The sequence below is a fragment of the Salmo salar genome, chromosome ssa13, assembly GCF_905237065.1.
Source record: "Salmo salar chromosome ssa13, Ssal_v3.1, whole genome shotgun sequence".
In the NCBI taxonomy this organism is placed as follows: Eukaryota; Metazoa; Chordata; class Actinopteri; order Salmoniformes; family Salmonidae; genus Salmo; species Salmo salar.
Window position 1 is genome coordinate 5629940 of NC_059454.1, and position 21364 is coordinate 5651303.

Consider the following 21364-nt stretch of genomic DNA (forward strand, 5'->3'; position numbering starts at 1 on the left):
GACAAACTATCCTCATGAGAGATTCACATCTACGTCCATCACAACTGACAAACTGAAAGTTTAAAGCAAAAAAAACCCAAAACAAACAAAAACAATTGTAAAGCAGCGCCATACCGGTGGGACCTCTCGTCCTACAACGCCAAGGGGACAGCAGTTCAGTTCAGATTCACTGCTGTTTTATCTGTAGATGTGCTTTTTCAAAACCTAATTAACCGTAACAACAACAACAACATGACGGAGAGAGTAATGGCGACACGCGGTGGCCGCGGTGAGTCATGACACCCTGCCCAGGTCATCACAGTCTGTCCAGGGATTAATACAACAGTACCAGCTAGATAACTCTGGTGAAACACATCGACGCCAAGATAATGAATGACTTCAGTTTTGTATCCAAACTGACCGCGCGTTTCAACATTTTCTGTGTATTCTACGTAACATAGCATAGATTATGAAAGCAGAAAACAGTGGGATTAGACCTAGACGGGTAGCAGCTGTTCTTCCTAATCTGGAAGGCTACTTTGATAGGACGGCAGGTGAGATTAGTTCTTCCTAATCTGGAAGGCTACTTCGATAGGACGGCAGGTGAGATTAGTTCTTCCTAATCTGGAAGGCTACTTCGATATGACGGCAGGTGAGATTAGTTCTTCCTAATCTGGAAGGCTACTTCGATAGGACGGCAGGTGAGATTAGTTCTTCCTAATCTGGAAGGCTACTTCGATAGGACGGCAGGTGAGATTAGTTCTTCCTAATCTGGAAGGCTACTTCGATAGGACGGCAAGTGAGATTAGTTCTTCCTAACCTGGAAGGCTACTTCGATATGACGGCAGGTGAGATTAGTTCTTCCTAACCTGGAAGGCTACTTCGATATGACGGCAGGTGAGATTAGTTCTTCCTAATCTGGAAGCCTACTTCGATAGGACGGCAGGTGAGATTATTGTGTTCGTTGTCGCTTGGAGTCGTGAGTTGGTCCCCAGGCTGTTGCCCCTCCCACACACGCATACACACACACACAGACACACAGACACACACACACACACACACACACACACACACACACACACACACACACACACACACACACACACACACACACACACGAACATACACGAACATACACACACACACGCACAGACACACACACACACACACACACACAGATGCACACATACACACATACACCAGTAGACAGACAGATGGCATTGAAATGAGGTGGAAACATCATTGATTCAACCAGTGTGTGCCCAGTGGATTTGTTTTCATGATTTGTTTTCTTCCTCCTATTACAGTACAAGGTTGATTACTTCACTACCAGGTTGATTACTTTACTACTTGATTACTTTACTACCAGGTTGATTACTTTACTACCAGGTTGATTACTTTACTACCAGGTTGATTACTTTACTACTTGATTACTTTACTACCAGGTTGATTACTTTACTACCAGGTTGATTACTTTACTACCAGGTTGATTACTTTACTACAAGGTTGATTACTTTACTACCATGTTGATTACTTTACTACCAGGTTGATTACTTTACTACCATGTTGATTACTTTACTACCAGGTTGATTACTCTACTATCAGGTTGATCACTTTACTACTTGATTACTTTACTACCAGGTTGATTACTTTACTATCAGGTTGATTACTTTACTACCAGGTTGATTACTTTACTATCAGGTTGATTACTTTACTACCAGGTTGATTACTTTACTATCAGGTTGATAACTTTACTACCAGGTTGATTACTTTACTATGAGGTTGATTACTTTACTATCAGGTTGATTACTTTACTATCAGGTTGATTACTTTACTACCAGGTTGATTATTTTACTACCAGGTTGATTACTTTACTATCAGGTTGATTACTTTACTATCAGGTTGATTACTTTACTATCAGGTTGATTACTTTACTACCAGATTGATTACTTTACTATGAGGTTGATTACTTTATTATCAGGATGATTATTTTACTATCAGGATGATTACATTACTACTTGATTACTTTACTACTTGATTACTTTACTACCAGGTTGATTACTTTACAACAGGATGATTACTTTACTATCAGGTTGATTACTTTACTACTTGATTACTTTACTACTTGATTACTTTACTACCAGGTTGATTACTTTACTACCAGGTTGATTATTTTACTACCAGGTTGATTACTTTACTATCAGGTTGATTACTTTACTACCAGGTTGATTACTTTACTACCAGGTTGATTACTTTACTACGAGGTTGATTACTTTACTACTTGATTACTTTACTACCAGGTTGATTACTTTACTACTAGGTTGATTACTTTACTACCAGGTTGATTACTTTACTACCAGGTTGATTACTTTACTATCAGGATGATTACTTTACTACTTGATTACTTTACTACCAGGTTGATTACTTTACTACCAGGTTTATTACTTTACTATCAGGTTGATTACTTTACTACCAGGTTGATTACTTTACTACCAGGTTGATTACTTTACTACCAGGTTGATTACTTTACTACTTGATTACTTTACTACCAGGTTGATTACTTTACTATCAGGTTGATTACTTTACTACCAGGTGGATTACTTTACTACCAGGTTGATTACTTTACTACCAGGTTGATTACTTTACTACTTGATTACTTTACTACTTGATTACTTTACTACCAGGTTGATTACTTTACTATCAGGTTGATTACTTTACTACTTGATTACTTTACTACTTGATTATCTTACTGCAAGGTTGATTACTTTACTACTTGATTACTTTACTACCAGGTTGATTACTTTACTACTTGATTACTTTACTATCAGGTTGATTACTTTACTACTTGATTACTTTACTACCGGGTTGATTACTTTACTATTTGATTACTTTACTACCAGGTTGATTACTTTACTGCTTGATTCCCTTACTACTTGATTACTTTACTGCAAGGTTGATTACTTTACTACCAGGTTGATTACTTTACTACAAGGTGGAATACTTTACTATAAGGATGATTACTTTACTGCAAGGTTGATTACTTTACTACTTGATTACTTTACTTCAAGGTTGAGCACTTTACTACAAGGATGATTACTTTACTGCAAGGTTGATTACTTTACTATAAGGTTGATTACTTTACTGAAAGTTTGATTACTTTACTACACGGTTGAATACTTTACTACAAGGTTGATTACTTTACTATAATGATGATTACTTAACTACAAGGTTGATTACTTTACTATTTGATTACTTTACTACCAGGTTGATTACTTTACTGCTTGATTACTTTACTACTTGATTACTTTACTGCAAGGTTGATTACTTTACTACAAGGTTTATTACTTTACTACAAGGTGGAATACTTTACTATAAGGATGATTACTTTACTGCAAGGTTGATTACTTTACTACAAGGTGAATTACTTTACTACTTGATTACTTTACTTCAAGGTTGAGCACCTTACTACAAGGATGATTACGTTACTGCAAGGTTGATTATTTTACTGAAAGTTTGATTACTTTACTACACGGTTGAATACTTTACTACAAGGTTGATTACTTTACTATAATGATGATTACTTTACTACTAGGTGGATTACTTTACTACACGGTTGAATACTTTACTACAAGGTTGATTACTTTACTATAATGATGATTACTTAACTACAAGGTTGATTACTTTACTATTTGATTACTTTACTACCAGGTTGATTACTTTACTGCTTGATTACTTTACTACTTGATTACTTTACTGCAAGGTTGATTACTTTACTACAAGGTTTATTACTTTACTACAAGGTGGAATACTTTACTATAAGGATGATTACTTTACTGCAAGGTTGATTACTTTACTACAAGGTGAATTACTTTACTACTTGATTACTTTACTTCAAGGTTGAGCACCTTACTACAAGGATGATTACGTTACTGCAAGGTTGATTATTTTACTGAAAGTTTGATTACTTTACTACACGGTTGAATACTTTACTACAAGGTTGATTACTTTACTATAATGATGATTACTTTACTACTAGGTGGATTACTTTACTACCAGGTTGATTACTTTACTACCAGGTTGATTACTTTACTACCAGGTTGATTACTTTACTACAAGGTTGAATACTTTACTACAAGGTTGATCACTTCACTTCATTGATCACACCCATTGCAGCTGAGATTCATAAACTCAGCAAAAAAAGAAACGTCCCTTTTTCAGGTCTCTGTTTTTCAAAGATAATTTATAAAAATCCAAATAACTTCACAGATCTTCATTGTAAAGTGTTTAAACACTATTTCCCATGCCTGTTCAATGAACCATCAACAATTAATGAACATACACCTGTGGAACGGTCGTTAAGACACTAACAGCTTACAGACGGTAGGCAATTAAGGTCACAGTTATGAAAACTAAGGACAAAGAGGCCTTTCTACTGACTCTGAAAAACACCAAAAGAAAGATGCCCAGGGTCCCTGCTCATCTGCATGAGCATGCCTTAGGCATGCTGCAAGGAGGCATGAGGACTGCAGACGTGGCCAGGGCAATAAATTGCAATGTGAGACGCCTAAGACAGCGCTACAGGGAGACAGGGTGGACAGCTGATCATCCTCGCAGTGGCAGACCATGTGTAACAAAACCTGCACAGGATCTGTACATCCAAACAACACACCTGCGGGACAGGTACAGGATGGCAACAACAACACCAGGAATGCACAATCCCTCCATCAGTGCTCAGACTGTCCGCAATAGGCTGAGAGAGGCTGGACTGAGGGCTTGTAGGCCTGTTGTAAGGCAGGTCCTCACCAGACATCACCGGCAACAACATTGCCTATTGGCACAAATCCACCATCACTGGACCAGACAGGACTGGCAAAAGTGCTCTTCACTGACGAGTCTCGGTTTTGTCTCACCAGGGGTGATGGTCAGATTCACGTTTATCGTCAAAGGATTTTTTATTTTTTATTTATTTAATCTTTATTTAACCGGGTAGACCAGTTGAGAACAAGTTTTCATTTACAACTGCGACCTGGCCAAGATAAAGCAAAGCAGTGCGACAAAAAACAACAACACAGAGTTACACATGGGATAAACAAAAGTACAGTCAATAACACAATCGAAAAATATATATACAGTGTGTGCAAATGGAGTAAGGAGGTAAGGCAATAAATAGGCCATAGTAGCGAAGTAATTACAATTTAGCAAATTAACACTGGAGTGAAGGCGGCCAAATTAGGTGTTGGCTTTGGGGATGACCAGCGCAATATACCTGCTGGAACACGTGCTACGGGTGGGTGTTGTTATAGTGACCAGTGAGCTGAGATAAGGCGGAGCTTTACCTAGCAAAGACTTATAGATGACCTGGAGCTAGTGGGTCTGGCGACGAATACGTAGTGAGGGCCAGCCTACGAGAGCATACAGGTCGCAGTGGTGGGTGGTATATGGGGCTTTGGTGACAAAATGGATGGCACTGTGATAGACTGCATCCAGTTTGCTGAGTAGAGTGTTGGAGGCTATTTTCTAAATGACATCGCCAAAGTCGAGGATCGGTAGGATAGTCAGTTTTACGAGGCTATGTTTGGCAACGTGAGTGAAGGAGGCTTTGTTGCGAAATAGGACGCCGATTCTAGATTTAATTTTGGATTGGAGATGCTTAATATGAGTCTGGAAGGAGAGTTTACAGTCTAGCCAGACACCTAGGTATTTGTAGTTGTCCACATATTCAAAGTCAGAACCTTCCAAAGTAGTGATGCTAGTCGGGCAGGTGGATGCGGGCAGCGATCGGTTGAATAGCATGCATTTAGTTTTACTAGCGTTTAAGAGCAGTTGGAGGCCACGGAAGGAGAGTTGTATGGCATTGAAGCTCGTTTGGAGGTTAGTTAACACAGTGTCCAAAGAAGGGCCAGATGTGTACAGAATGGTGTCGTCTGCGTAGAGGTGGATCAAGGAATCACCCGCAGGAAGAGTGACATCATTGATATATACAGAAAAAAGATTCGGCCCGAGAATTGAACTCTGTTGTATCCCCATAGAGACTGCCAGAGGTCCGGACAACAGGCCCTCCGATTTGACACCCTGAACTCTATCTGAGAAGTAGTTGGTGAACCACGCGAGGCAGTCATTTGAGAAACCAAGGCTGTTGAGTCTGCCAATAAGAATAAGGTGATTGACAAGAGTCAAAAGCCTTGGCCAGGTCGATGAAGACGGCTGCACAGCATTGTCTTTTATTGATGGCGGTTATGATATCGTTTAGTACCTTGAGCGTGGCTGAGGTGCACCCGTGACCAGCTCGGAAACCAGATTGCACAGAAGAGAATGTACGGTGTGATTCGAAATGGTCGGTGATCTGTTTGTTAACTTGGCTTTCGAAGACTTTAGAAAGACAGGGCAGGATGGATATAGGTCTATAACAGTTTGGGTCTAAAGTGTCACCCCCTTTGAAGAGGGGGATGACCGCGGCAGCTTTCCAATCTTTAGGAATCTCGGACGATACGAAAGAGAGGTTGAACAGACTAGTAATAGGGGTTGCAACAATGGCAGCAGATCATTTTAGAAAGAGAGGGTCCAGATTGTCTAGCCCAGCTGATATGTACGGGTCCAGGTTTTGCAGCTGTTTCAGAACATCTGCGATCTGGATTTGGGTGAAGGAGAAGCTGGGGAGGCTTGGGCAAGTAGCTGCAGGGGGTGCGGAGCTGTTGGCCGGGGTTGGGGTAGCCAGGAGCAAAGCATGGCCAGCCATAGAGAAATGCTTATTGAAATTCTCGATTATCGTGGATTTATCAGTGGTGACATTGTTTCCTAGCCTCAGTGCAGTGGGCAGCTGGGAGGAGGTGCTCTTATACTCCATGGACTTTACAGTGTCCCAAAACGTTTTGTTATTAGTGCTGCAGGATGCATTTTTCTGTTTGAAAAAGCTAGCCTTGCTTTCCTATCTGACTGTATGTATTGGTTCCTGACTTCCCTGAAAAGTTGCATATTGCGGGCACTATTCGATGCTATTGCAGTCCGCCACAGGATGTTTTTGTACTGGTCAAGGGCAGTCAGGTCTGGAGTGAACCAAGGGCTATATCGGTTCTTAGTTCTACATTTTTTGAAAGGGCATGCTTTTTTAAGACGGTGAGGAAATTACTTTTAAAAAACAACCAGGCATCCTGTACTGACGGGATGAGGTCAATATCCTTTCAGGATACCCGGGCCAGGTCGATTAGAAAGGCCCTCTCACAGAAGTGTTTTAGGGAGCGTTTGACAGTGATGAGGGGTGGTCGTTTGACCACGGACCCATAACGGATGCAGGCAATGAGGCAGTGATCGCTGAAATCCTGATTGAAAACAACAGATGTATATTTGGAGGGCAAGTTGGTCAGGATAATGTCTATGAGTGTGCCCATGTTTACGGACTTAGGGTTGTACCTGGTGGGTTCCTTGATAATTTGTGTGAGATTGAGGGCATCTACCTTAGATTGTAGGATGGCCGGTTATCCCAGTTTAGGTCACCTAACTGAACGAACTCTGAAGATAGATGGGGGGCAATCAATTCACATATGGTGTCCAGAGCACAGCTGGGAGCAGAGGGGGGTCTATAACAGACGGCAACAGTGAGAGACTTATTTGTGGAGAGATTCATTTTTAAAATTAGAAGCTCGAACTGTTTGGGCATAGACCTGGAAAGTCTAGTGCGTTGGGGGCAGAGAATAAAAGGAGCAGATTTCTGGGTGTGGTAGGATAGATTCAGGGCATCATGTACAGACAGGGGTATGGTGGGGGTGCGGGTACAGTGGAGGTAAACCTAGGCATTGAGTGACGATAAGAGAGGTTGCATCTCTGGAGGCAGTAGTTATGCTGGGTGAGGTCACCGCATGTGTGGAGGGTGGGATAAAAGAGGTATCTGAGGCATGTTGAGTGGGACTAGGGGCTCCGCAGTAAACTAAAACAATGATAACTATCCTAAACAACAGTATACAAGGCATATTGACATTAGAGAGAGACATAAAGCGAGGCATAAAGCAATCACAGGTGTTGATTGGGAGAGCTAGCTAAGACAATAATGGGTAAGACAACAATAGCTAATCAGCGAAGACAACAACAACAGGTAAAATGGCGATGAATGGGCAGAGAGGGTCAGTTAACTACATACAGGGCCTGAGTTTGAGGCTGGGGCCGACAGATAAACAAAATAAACAAAGTGGAGTACCGTGATTAATGGACAGTCCAGCAGGCATCAGCTATGTAGCCAAGTTATCATAGGGTCCAGTGAACAGCAATAGATGAAACAGGGAAGCTGTTAGGTAGTCGTTACTACGCTAGCAAGCGGGGGACACAGCGTTCATAAAGTTAGCAGGCCGGGGCTAGCAGAAGCTTCTTCACGACGTCCGACAAAAGCCAGTTGAGGACACATCGGACGGAGTTACGTTGGCAGACTAGTCGTGATGGATTGGCGGTGCTCCGTGTCGACAAAGGGTCCAGGCTAATTGGCAGAAGAGGTATTGTAACTGGACTAATTTTGTTTGCTAGCCGGGAGATGTGCCTGGCTCAAGGCTAACTGGTGCTAGCTTCGGGACAAGGGCATTAGCCACTATAGCCACTCGGTAGCAGCCAGCTAGCTGCGATGATCCGATGCAAGGCCCAGAGCTTACGGCAGGAATCTGGTGGTGTCGTGGCTTCTAGTCGTGTTAGTGAAGAGTCCGGGAGGCATCAGCTGTGTAGCCGAGTGATCGTAGGGTCCACTGAGCAGGCCGGGATGGGACTGGCTCAATGCTAGCTTCGGGGCTGGGCCACTTGGTGGCAGCTAGCTAGTTGCGATGATATGGAGTAATGGTCCAGAGTTTACGGCAGGAATCTGGTGATGTAGTGGAGAAAAGCAGTCCGGTATGCTCAGGGTTGATATCGCACTGTGCAGACTGGCGGGTATTATCCAGGCTAAAAGCGGCTGGTGTCTGAGCTAAAGGTAAAGGCCGCTAGCAGTGGCTAGCATTGACTAAATAGCTAGTAGCTAATTAGCTGCTTAGCATCTGGTGGCTAGTTTCTGATGGAGGTTCTAGCTATAAGGTCTAAAAATAGCAGAGCCGTATCACGTTGGGTGAGGTGGGTTGCCGGAAGGTATATTTAATTTAAAAATGGAAAAGAGATTGAAAAATATTGTAAAATATACAACAACAAAAAACTATATTTACACGGGACAACGACAAAACACGTCTGCACTGCTACGCCATCTTGGATTGTACGTTACACCGAGGTCTGTACTCTGGAGCGGGATCGATTTGGAGGTGGAGGGTCCGTCATGGTCTGGGGCGGTGTGTCACAGCAACATCGGACTGAGCTTGTTGTCATTGCAGATAGTCTCAAAGCTGTGTGTTACAGGGAAGACATCCTCCTCCCTCATGTGGTACCCTCCCTGCAGGCTCATCCTGACATGACCCTCCAGCATGACAATGCCACCAGCCATACTACTCGTTCTGTGTGTGATTTCCTGCAAGACAGGAATGTCAGTGTTCTGCCATGGCCAGCGAAGAGCCCAGATCTCAATCCAATTGAGCACGTCTGGGACCTGTTGGATCGGAGGGTGAGGGCTAGGGCCATTCCCCCCAGAAATGTCTGGGAACTTGCAGGTGCCTTGGTGGAAGAATGGGGTATCATCTTACAGCAAGAACTGGCAAATCTGGTGCAGTCCATGAGGAGGAGATGCACTGCAGTACTTAATGCAGCTGGTGGCCACACCAGAAACTGACTGTTACTTTTGATTTTGATCCCCCCCCCCCTTTGTTTAGGGACACATTATTCCATTTCTGTTAGTCACATGTCTGTGGAATTTGTTCAGTTTATGTCTCAGTTGTTGAATCTTATGTTCATACAAATATGTACACATGTTAAATTTGCTGAAAATAAACAGTTGGCAGTGAGAGGATGTTTCTTTTTTTGCTGAGTTTAGGTTAGGGTCAAAGATAAAGGGACAGTTGTAGTATTTCAACTCTTGAAGGTCTGTTGTTTTGTGTTGTGTGGTGTTGTTGAGCCCATGTTTGTGAGATTTATTGTCAATTAGTCAACCATAACTTTCAAATGAATTTACTAGTGTGTTGACCTTGGAGAGTGTTAACTTGGCTTTCACACTGCACATATCAGTCCCTTAGTGTCTCTGAGTGTTGAAATTATACTGTCGTTATTTATTCTCCTGGCCCTGTGTTTTTCTTCTCTTCCCCCCTCCTCTCCTCTTCTTCTCTCTTCTCTTCCCTCCTCTCATATCCTCTTCTTCTCTGTTCTCTTCCCACCTCCTCTCCTCTCCTCTCCTCTCCTCTCCTCTCCTCTCCTCTCCTCTCCTCTCCTCTCCTCTCCTCTTCTTCTCTATTCTCTTATCTCTTCTCTTCCCTCCTCTCATATCCTCTTCTTCTCTGTTCTCTTCCCACCTCCTCTCCTCTCCTCTCCTCTCATCTCATCTCATCTCATCTCATCTCTTTTCTTCCCTCATCCTCTCCTCTTCTTCTCTATTCTCTCCTTTCCTGCAGATCTTTGCCATCTTCGCATTCTCAACATGTGGGAGTTACTCCGGGATGTTCAAGATGAGTGTGGAATGTAAAAACAGGACCGAGAGCGACCTGAGTATAGAGGTGGAATTCGAGTATCCTTTCAGGTTAGTCAAAAGTCTCTTTCTGTTCTCTCTTTTGACCAGGACCAAGACTGTTATGGCCTGCTGAGTTATAGACTCAAGGAGCTAACATAAGTCTTTAGCTCCAAGGCAAAGTTTATTCATCACGTGAGTATGGTTAATGGAACTTCCTCCACTACACTATTCAATATCACAAGGTCCGTGACTACCCACCTGCTCCTCTTTTTCTTCAGGCTTCACCAAGAATACTTTGACGCCCCGACCTGCAAGGGGGGCCCCCCCGAGCGTCTCTTCCTGGTTGGTGACTACTCTTCCTCGGCAGAGTTCTTCGTCACCATCGGTGTGTTTGCCTTCCTCTACTCCATGGCTGCCCTCAGCGTCTACGTCTTCGCCCTGGAGAAGTACCGGGAGAACAACAAGGGACCACTCATCGTGAGTGGGGGGAGGGTTCCCCAAGGGAATAGTGTGTGTACACGCATGTGAACAGATATCAACCTGTACTCACCAGGTGCCCTTTTTGGGTGGTGGTATGCATTTTTTTTTTAAATATATACTGAAAAAAATATATATAAACGCAATAGTGTTGGTCCAATGTTTCATGAGCTGAAATAAAATATTCCAGAAATGTTCCATAGGCACAAAAAAAAGCTTATTTCTCTAAAATGTTGTGCACAAATTTGTTTACATCCCTGTTAGTGAGCATTTCTCCTTTGCCAAGATAATCCATCCACCTGACAGGTGTGGCATATCAAGAAGCTGATTAAACAGCATGATCATTACACAGGTAAACCTTGTGCTGGGGACAATAATAGGCCAATGTAAAATGTGCAGTTTTGTCACACAACACAATGCCACAGATGTCTCAAGTTTTGAGGGAGCGTGTAATTGGCATGTTCGTTGCAGGAATGTCCACCAGAGCTGTTGCCAGAGAATTTCATGTTAATTTCTCTACCATAAGCCGCCTCCAATGTCAGTTTAGAGAATTTGGCCCAGGACCTCCACATCCGACTTCTTCACCTGCGGATCGTCTGAAACCAGCTTCCCGGACAGCTGATGAAACTGTGGGTTTCACAACCGAAGAATTTCTGCAGAAACTTTCCAGAAACAGTCACAGGGATGTTCATCTGGATGCTCGTCGTCCTCACCAGGGTCGTGACCTGACCGCAGCTCTGCGTTGTAACCAAATTCAGTGGGCAAATGTTCACCTTCGATGGCCACTGGCACGCTGGAGAAGTGTGCTCTTCAACAGTACCGGGCAGATGGCAGACAGCGTGTATGGTGTTGTGCGGGTGAGCGGTTTGCCTTTGTCAACGTTGTGAACAGAGAGCCCCGTGGTGGGGTATGTATGGGTATGGTATGGGTAGGTAGGTATGGGGTATTGTGATATGGGACACAGGAGGTTAGTGGCATCTTGATTGGGGAGAACAAGCTCGTGTTAATGACTGGTACGGAATAGGTGGAATGGTATCAAATACATCAAACACATGGTTTCCAGGTGCCGTTCCATTTACTCCGTTCCGGATATTATTATGAGCCATTCTCAGCCTCCTGTGGTATGGACAGGCATAAGCTACGGACAATTCACACAATTGCATTTTATCGATGACAATTTTTAATACACAGAGATACCGTGACGAGATCCTGAGGCCCCATTGTCGTGCCATTCATCCGCCGCCATCGGATCATGTTTCAGCATAATAATGCATGGCCCCATGTCGCAAGGATCTGGACACAATTTCTAGATGCTGAAAATGTCCCAGTTCTTCCATGTCCTGCATACTCACCAGACATGTCACCCATTGAGCATGTTTGGGATGCCCTGGGTTGATGTGTAGCACAGGGTGTTCCAGTTCCCGCCAATATCCAGCAATTTCACACAACCATTGAAGAGGAGTGGGACAACATTCCACAATCAACAGTCTGATCTGCCCTGTACAGAGTTTACACGCCCAGTTTTGCCTGTTTGTCTGCCCTGTACGGAGTTCACACGCCCAGTTTTGCCTGTTTGTCTGCCTTGTACAGAGTTCACACGCCCAGTTTTGCCTGTTTGTCTGCCCTGTACCGAGTTTACATGCCCAGTTTTGCCTGTTTGTCTGCCCTGTACGGAGTTCACACGCCCAGTTTTGCCTGTTTGTCTGCCCTGTACGGAGTTCACACGCCCAGTTTTGCCTGTTTGTCTGCCCTGTACGGAGTTCACACTCCCAGTTTTTCCTGTTTGTCTGCCCTGTACAGAGTTTACACGCCCAGTTTTGCCTGTTTGTCTGCCCTGTACGGAGGCTGATACGCCCAGCAGACTCAACTCAATCCCTTCTTCAGTCAATAGTTGTACATACAGTGGGGAGAACAAGTATTTGATACACTGCCGATTTTGCAGGTTTTCCTACTTACAAAGCATGTAGAGGTCTGCAATTTTTATCATAGGTACACTTCAACTATGAGAGACGGAATCTAAAACAAAAATCCAGAGAATCACATTGTATGATTTTTAAGTAATTAATTTGCATTTTATTGTATGACATAAGTATTTGATACATCAGAAAAGCAGAACTTAATATTTGGTACAGAAACCTTTGTTTGCAATTACAGAGATCATACATTTCCTGTAGTTCTTGACCAGGTTCGCACACACTGCAGCAGGGATTTTGGCTCACTCCTCCATACAGACCTTCTCCAGATCCTTCAGGTTTCGGGGCTGTCACTGGGCAATACGGACTTTCAGCTCCCTCCAAAGATTTTCTATTGGGTTCAGGTCTGGAGACTGGCTAGGCCACTCCAGGACCTTGAGATGCTTCTTATGGAGCCACTCCTTAGATGCCCTGCCTGTGTGTTTCGGGTCGTTGTCATGCTGGAAGACCCAGCCACGACCCATCTTCAATGCTCTTACTGAGGGAAGGAGGTTGTTGGCCAAGATCTCGCGATACATGGCCCCATCCATCCTCCCCTCAATACGGTGCAGTCGTCCTGTCCCCTTTGCAGAAAAGCATCCCCAAAGAATGATGTTTCCACCTCCATGCTTCACGGTTGGGATGGGGTTCTTGGGGTTGTACTCATCCTTCTTCTTCCTCCAAACACGGCGAGTGGAGTTTAGACCAAAAAGCTCTATTTTTGTCTCATCAGACCACATGACCTTCTCCCATTCCTCCTCTGGATCATCCAGATGGTCATTGGAAAACTTCAGATGGGCCTGGACATGCGCTGGCTTGAGCAGGGGGACCTTGCGTGCGCTGCAGGATTTTAATCCATGACGGCGTAGTGTGTTACTAATGGTTTTCTTTGAGACTGTGGTCCCAGCTCTCTTCAGGTCATTGACCAGGTCCTGCCATGTAGTTCTGGGCTGATCCCTCACCTTCCTCATGATCATTGATGCCCCACGAGGTGAGATCTTGCATGGAGCCCCAGACCGAAGGTGATTGACCGTCATCTTGAACTTCTTCCATTTTCTAATAATTGCGCCAACAGTTGTTGCCTTCTCACCAAGCTGCTTGCCTATTGTCCTGTAGCCCATCCCAGCCTTATGCAGGTCTACAATTTTATCCCTGATGTCCTTACACAGCTCGCTGGTCTTGACCATTGTGGAGAGGTTGGAGTCTGTTTGATTGAGTGTGTGGACAGGTGTCTTTTATACAGGTAACGAGTTCAAACAGGTGCAGTTAATACAGGTAATGAGTGGAGAACAGGAGGGCTTCTTAAAGAAAACCTAACAGGTCTGTGAGAGCCGGAATTCTTACTGGTTGGTAGGTGATCAAATACTTATGTCATGCAATAAAATGCAAATTAATTACTTAAAAATCATACAATGTGATTTTCTGGATTTTTGTTTTAGATTCCATCTCTCACAGTTGAAGTGTACCTATGATAAAAATGACAGTTCTCTACATGCTTTGTAAGTAGGAAAACCTGCAAAATCGGCAGTGTATCAAATACTTGTTCTCCCCACTGTATGTGTCAGGGCAGCAGCAACACAGGTAGTATAGACCTTAGCTAACCGCTATATAGTTAAAAATAAATAGGCCTATGATCATTCCAAGTAGAGGTAGTTAGTAGGTTATGAATTTCGATGGGCCGGGGGTACGCCGGTGGGTGCCCCTTTTTCCATCTTAAACACATGCCTGCTGAAAAGACCGTGACCTTCTGCTGTCTATCTTAACAGTTAACATCATTTTATCATTTGACCCCTTCCCGGTCTTCCTGTGTGTTGTAATTCACTAGAGGGTCTGATGACATAGACCTGCATAGCTCTAGAAGGATAACGGTGGCCATCTTGATCAGGGTGTTCTATAGAGGGTCTGATGTCATAGACCTGCATAGCTCTAGAAGGATAACGGTGGCCATCTTGGTCAGGGTGTTCTATAGAGGGTCTGATGTCATAGACCTGCATAGCTCTAGAAAGATAACGGTGGCCATCTTGGTCAGGGTGTTCTATAGAGGGTCTGATGTCATAGACCTGCATAGCTCTAGAAGGATAACGGTGGCCATCTTGGTCAGGGTGTTCTATAGAGGGTCTGATGTCATAGACCTGCATAGCTCTAGAAAGATAACGGTGGCCATCTTGGTCAGGGTGTTCTATAGAGGGTCTGATTTCATAGACCTGCATAGCTCTAGAAGGATAACCTTGGCCATCTTGGTCAGGGTGTTCTATAGAGGGTCTGATGTCATAGACCTGCATAGCTCTAGAAGGATAACCTTGGCCATCTTGGTCAGGGTGTTCTATATGTCATTCTATGCGTTTGATCTATCATTCCCCGTTTCCTGTGTGTGTTTCTACCTTCCGTCGGCAGGATTTTGGCGTGACGTGTGTGTTCACCTTCATGTGGTTGGTCAGCTCTGCTGCGTGGGCCAAAGGCCTGTCGGATGTCAAGGCGTCCACGGACCCTGAGAAGGTGGTGGATCTGATCTCAGCCTGCGATGAGGAAGGGAACCTCTGTCGTGAGGTTCACGACCCCGTCATGTCTGGGCTCAACACCTCCGTCGTGAGTGTCTGCTTTTGGTTTACTATAACAGTTTATTGTAGCGGTGATCTTACAGTGTCTCTGCTGTGTTCGGTTGCATTACAGTAATATTGTCTATTTATTAATAGTTCCGGCGGTCGATCACTCTGTCATAGCAGTACGTTTCCATAGGCATTCATTGTAACAGAGATCTTACATTACATTCATTGTAACAGAGATATGATTTATCTGCAATATAATTGTTTTTAATAATTACCCTCTCATGTGAGACTGTTGACTTCTGCCACATATTTTTGATCTCCCTGGATCCTTGTTAATGTCATGAGAGATTTCTCTGGAGCCTTGTTAATGTCATGAGAGATCTTCCTGGATCCTTATTATTGTCATGAGAGATCTCTCTGGATCCTTGTTAATGTCATGAGAGATCTCTCTGGATCCTTGTTAATGTCATGAGAGATCTCCCTGGATCCTTGTTATTGTCATGAGAGATTTCTCTGGAGCCTTGTTAATGTCATGAGAGATCTCCCTGGATCCTTGTTAATGTCATGAGAGATCTCCCTGGATCCTTGTTAATGTCATGAGAGATCTCCTTGGATCCTTGTTAATGTCATGAGAGATCTCCCCTTGTCCTTGCCTCTCCTCCCCTCCCTTCCTCTCCCCCTTCCTCTCCTCCCTTCCTCTCTCCCTCCCTTCCTCTCCTCCCTTCCTCTCCTCCCTTCCTCTCCTCACTTCCTCTCCTTCCCATCCAGTATCTAGACCCAGGGTCGCAACTTTGGTTTTAGAAGTGGGGGGGGGACTTAACTTATTTTTATTATTATTTTTATCCAGCCGGATAAACACTCCAAACAGCTTCCCCGAATGCTCAGAGACATCCGCATGATCCTAAAGCACCCCGTTGCCTCGTTTTGTATTGCATTCCAATGATAAAATTGGGGGGACAGAAGTGCAATTTCAGAATGTCCCCCCCGTCCCCAGTGAAAGTTGCGCACATATCTAGTCTTCTATATCTAGTCTTCTATATCTAGTCTTATTATATATATATATAGTCTTCTATATCTAGTCTTCTATATCTAGTCTTATATATATATATATAGTCTTCTATATCTAGTCTTCTATATCTAGTATTCTATATCTAGTCTTCTATATCTAGTCTTCTATATCTAGTCTTCTATATCTAGTCTTATATATCTAGTCTTCTATATCTAGTCTTCTATATCTAGTCTTCTATATCTAGTATTCTATATCTAGTATTCTATATCTAGTCTTATATATATATAGTCTTCTATATCTAGTCTTCTATATCTAGTATTCTATATCTAGTCTTCTATATCTAGTCTTCTATATCTAGTCTTATATATCTAGTCTTCTATATCTAGTCTTCTATATCTAGTCTTCTATATCTAGTCTTCTATATCTAGTCTTCTATATCTAGTCTTCTATATCTAGTCTTCTATATCTAGTCTTATATATCTAGTCTTCTATATCTAGTCTTATATATCTAGTATTCTATATCTAATAGTAATATAACTGACCCCCCCTCGCTCTCTCTTTCTCTCCCTCTCTCTCTCTCTCTTTCTCTCTCTCTCTCTCCCTCTCTCTCCCTCTCTCTGTCTCTCTCTGCCTCTCTCTCTCTCTCTCTCTCTCTCTCTCTCTCTCTCTCTCTTTCTCTCTCTGCCTCTCTCTTTCTGTCTCTCTCCCTATCTCTCTCTCACTCTCTCTGCCTCTCTCTGTCTCTGCCTCTCTCTCTCTGTCTCTGCCTCTCTCTCTCTGCCTCTCTCTCTCTGCCTCTCTCTCTCTCTGCCTCTCTCTTTCTCTCTCTGCCTCTCTCTGCCTCTGCCTCTCTCTCTCTGCCTCTCTCTCTCTGCCTCTCTCTCTCTGCCTCTCTCTCTCTCTCTCTCTCTGCCTCTCTCTCTCTCTGCCTCTCTCTGTCTCTGCCTCTCTCTCTCGCTGTCTCTCTCTCTCTGCCTCTCTCTCTCTGCCTCTCTTTCTCTCTCTCTGCCTCTCTCTCTCTGCCTCTCTCTCTCTGCCTCTCTTTCTCTCTCTGCCTCTCTCTCTCTGCCTCTCTCTCTCTCTGCCTCTCTCTCTCTCTCTGGCTCCCTCTTCTCTCTCCTCCCAGTGTTTTGGCTTCATGAACCTGGTCTTGTGGGGAGGAAACCTGTGGTTCGTCTTTAAGGAGACGGGCATCATCGCCCCCTTCATGCGCGCCCCTCCTCCCCAGGAGAAGCAGCCCGCCCCAGACTCGTACGGCCAGCAGGCGGGGTACGAGCAGGACCCTTACGCCAGTTCCCAGGGGGACTTACAGCCAGAATACAACCAGCACCAACAGCAGGGCTACAACCAGGAGGGCGGAGAGTATGGACACACGCCCACCTCCTTCGCCAATCAGATGTGAGGGGGAGGAGGAAAGAGGAAGTGTGGAGGCGGCTGGCGGCTGGCGAGTCACATTATGATATTGTTTTTACATGGTTGTTTTATTATTATTGTTATTTTACTTTAATATATTTTATTAGACAGCCTTACTGATATTATGAGGTGTTATTATGAGATGTTATGAAGAATATTTTATATTTATTTTATATATTATATTATTATATATTCATATATATATATATATATACTGCTCAAAAAAATAAAGGGAACACTTAAACAACACAATGTAACTCCAAGTCAATCACACTTCTGTGAAATCAAACTGTCCACTTAGGAAGCAACACTGATTGACAATAAATTTCACATGCTGTTGTGCAAATGGAATAGACAACAGGTGGAAATTATAGGCAATTAGCAAGACACCCCCAATAAAGGAGTGGTTCTGCAGGTGGTAACCACAGACCACTTCTCAGTTCCTATGCTTCCTGGCTAATGTTTTGGTCACTTTTGAATGCTGGCGGTGCTTTCACTCTAGTGGTAGCATGAGACGGAGTCTACAACCCACACAAGTGGCTCAGGTAGTGCAGCTCATCCAGGATGGCACATCAATGCGAGCTGTGGCAAGAAGGTTTGCTGTGTCTGTCAGTGTAGTGTCCAGATCATGGAGGCACTACCAGGAGACAGGCCTGTACATCAGGAGACGTGGAGGAGGCCGTAGGAGGGCAACAACCCAGCAGCAGGACCGCTACCTCTGCCTTTGTGCAAGGAGGCGCAGGAGGAGCACTGCCAGAGCCCTGCAAAATGACCTCCAGCAGGCTACAAATATGCATGTGTCTGCTCAAACGGTCAGAAACAGACTCCATGAGGGTGGTATGAGGGCCTGATGTCCACAGGTGGGGGTTGTGCTTACATCCCAACACCGTGCAGGACGTTTGGCATTTGCCAGAGAACACCAAAATTGGCAAATTCGCCACTGGCGCCCTGTGCTCTTCACAGATGAAAGCAGGTTCACACTGAGCACATGTGACAGCCGTGACAGTCTGGAGACGCCGTGGAGAACGTTCTGCTGCCTGCAACATCCTCCAGCATGACCGGTTTGGCGGTGGGTCAGTCATGGTGTGGGGTGGCATTTCTTTGGGGGGCCGCACAGCCCTCCATGTGCTCGCCAGAGGTAGCCTGACTGCCATTAGGTACCGAGATGAGATCCTCAGACCCCTTGTGAGACCATATGCTGGTGCGGTTGGCCCTGGGTTCCTCATAATGCAAGACAATGCTAGACCTCATGTGGCTGGAGTGTGTCAGCAGTTCCTGCAAGAGGAAGGCATTGATGCTATGGACTGGCCCGCCTGTTCCCCAGACCTGAATCCAATTGAGCACATCTGGGACATCATGTCTCGCTCCATCCACCAACGCCACGTTGCACCACAGACTGTCCAGGAGTTGGCGGATGCTTTAGTCCAGGTCTGGGAGGAGATCCCTCAGGAGACCATCCGCCACCTCATCAGGAGCATGCCCAGGCATTGTAGGGAGGTCATACAGGCACGTGGAGGCCACACACACTACTGAGCCTCATTTTGACTTGTTTTAAGGACATTACATCAAAGTTGGATCAGCCTGTAGTGTGGTTTTCCACTTTAGTTTTGAGTGTGACTCCAAATCCAGACCTCCATGGGTTGATAAATTGGATTTCCATTGATTATTTTTGTGTGATTTTGTTGTCAGCACATTCAACTATGTAAAGAAAAAAGTATTTAATAAGATTATTTCATTCATTCAGATCTAGGATGTGTTATTTTAGTGTTCCCTTTATTTTTTTGAGCAGAGTATATATATATATATATATTGATTTATTCTTTAAACTCAGTTTATTGGGTTTTCATTTAAAGCTTTAGCAATTAAACTCACACAGAATGAGTTTATTATCGCATAATAAATATATACTGTACGTGAACCCAAATAGGATTCTCCATTTTTTATTTTTGTTTACTACCTCCTCCACGTGTTTAGTTCCACTCACTCAGGAGCAAATGGATGATAAAAATCAGGCTTCGGTGGCGGTACGGCTAGCTTACATTTTAGTCATTTAGCAGACGCTCTTATCCAGAGCGACTCACAGTAGTGAATGCATACATTTCATGCATTTTTTTTTTTTTGTACTGCCCCCCGTGGGAATCGAACCCACAACCCAGTGTTGCACACACCATACTTGCGTTAAAAACACCATGCTCTACCAACTGAGCCACAGGGAAGACTACATCTTATCTCCTTTAAGTCTTAATGCCCTCAAATTCACAATCTGGACCTCAAAAAAAACTGGTGGTAGTTAACATTTATGGACATTTTTTTTAAATAAAATAATAAACACACTGGAATCCCCCTGAAATGTTCCCCATCTTCTGCTTCATCTAAGTCTGGTGGCAGACCAAGCGAAGGATTTATCCTGCAATGACAGGTGTAAAATCAGTCATGTCATAACATTGTGCTGGCACTATGAAAGCCACCACAGGAAAAAGACTACCAAGATGTTTCAACTGTAGTTTGGCTACCTTAAAGTGGTATTCTTTTTTTTGTCCTAACCAATAAAGCTTTCACTATCAAGAATGAATATCACATGAAAATAAAGCCAATGAATAGGGGTTTAACCATTTTAACCTTTCCCTCCCATTGTTCCCCTGTAATCAGGCACTGATTTAGACCTGGGACAAACGGTGGATGCAATTAGTTCTCAGGTAGAACAGTACACACCGGACCTCGTAGGGTTAGATTTAAAACACCCCTCTCTCTTAATGTTTCATGTCTTCTTTTTCTCTCCACAGAGAGTCAGCAGAGTGACGGGGGAGTGTGGTGCCTGGAAACTACAGTACCCACAATGCCACACTCCTTCCTGTGTGTCTGTTTGCGCATCTATCCTGTGTGCTGAGTAAATGGGGGATGGGAGGAGAGTTACCTAAACATAAAGAAGGAAGGGAACAGGGAAGAGGAGAGTTACCTAAACATAAAGAAGGAAGAGAACAGGGAAGAGGAGAGTTACCTAAACATAAAGAAGGAAGGGAACAGGGAAGAGTTACCTAAACATAAAGAAGGAAGGGAACAGGGAAGAGGAGAGTTACCTAAACATAAAGAAGGAAGGGAACAGGGAAGAGGAGAGTTACCTAAACATAAAGAAGGAAGGGAACAGGGAAGAGGAGAGTTACCTAAACATAAAGAAGGAAGGGAACAGGGAAGAGGAGAGTTACCTAAACATAAAGAAGGAAGGGAACAGGGAAGAGGAGTTACCTAAACATAAAGAAGGAAGGGAACAGGGAAGAGGAGAGTTACCTAAACATAAAGAAGGAAGGGAACAGGGAAGAGGAGAGTTACCTAAACATAAAGAAGGAAGGGAACAGGGAAGAGGAGAGTTACCTAAACATAAAGAAGGAAGAGAACAGGGAAGAGGCGAGTTACCTAAACATAAAGAAGGAAGGGAACAGAG

General features: G+C 43.9%; 1 protein-coding gene across 3 annotated transcripts in view; it reads left to right on the plus strand.

Annotated features, from left to right (window-relative positions):
• The window catches only part of LOC106596008 (synaptophysin), a 44726-nt gene extending 23734 nt beyond the window's left edge, over nucleotides 1-20992 (plus strand). For 2 of the 3 annotated variants that reach the window (XM_045692836.1, XM_045692837.1), the window contains exons 4-8: nucleotides 10473-10597; nucleotides 10807-11005; nucleotides 15352-15543; nucleotides 17639-17956; nucleotides 20709-20992. In XM_045692836.1, coding sequence (XP_045548792.1) covers nucleotides 10473-10597; nucleotides 10807-11005; nucleotides 15352-15543; nucleotides 17639-17914 — 792 coding nt within the window. In that variant the 3' untranslated portion in view covers nucleotides 17915-17956; nucleotides 20709-20992. The remainder of the gene's footprint in view (nucleotides 1-10472; nucleotides 10598-10806; nucleotides 11006-15351; nucleotides 15544-17638; nucleotides 17957-20708) is intronic. The other variant, XM_045692835.1, reaches the window with a different exon arrangement.
• Nucleotides 20993-21364: the final 372 nt, after the last annotated feature.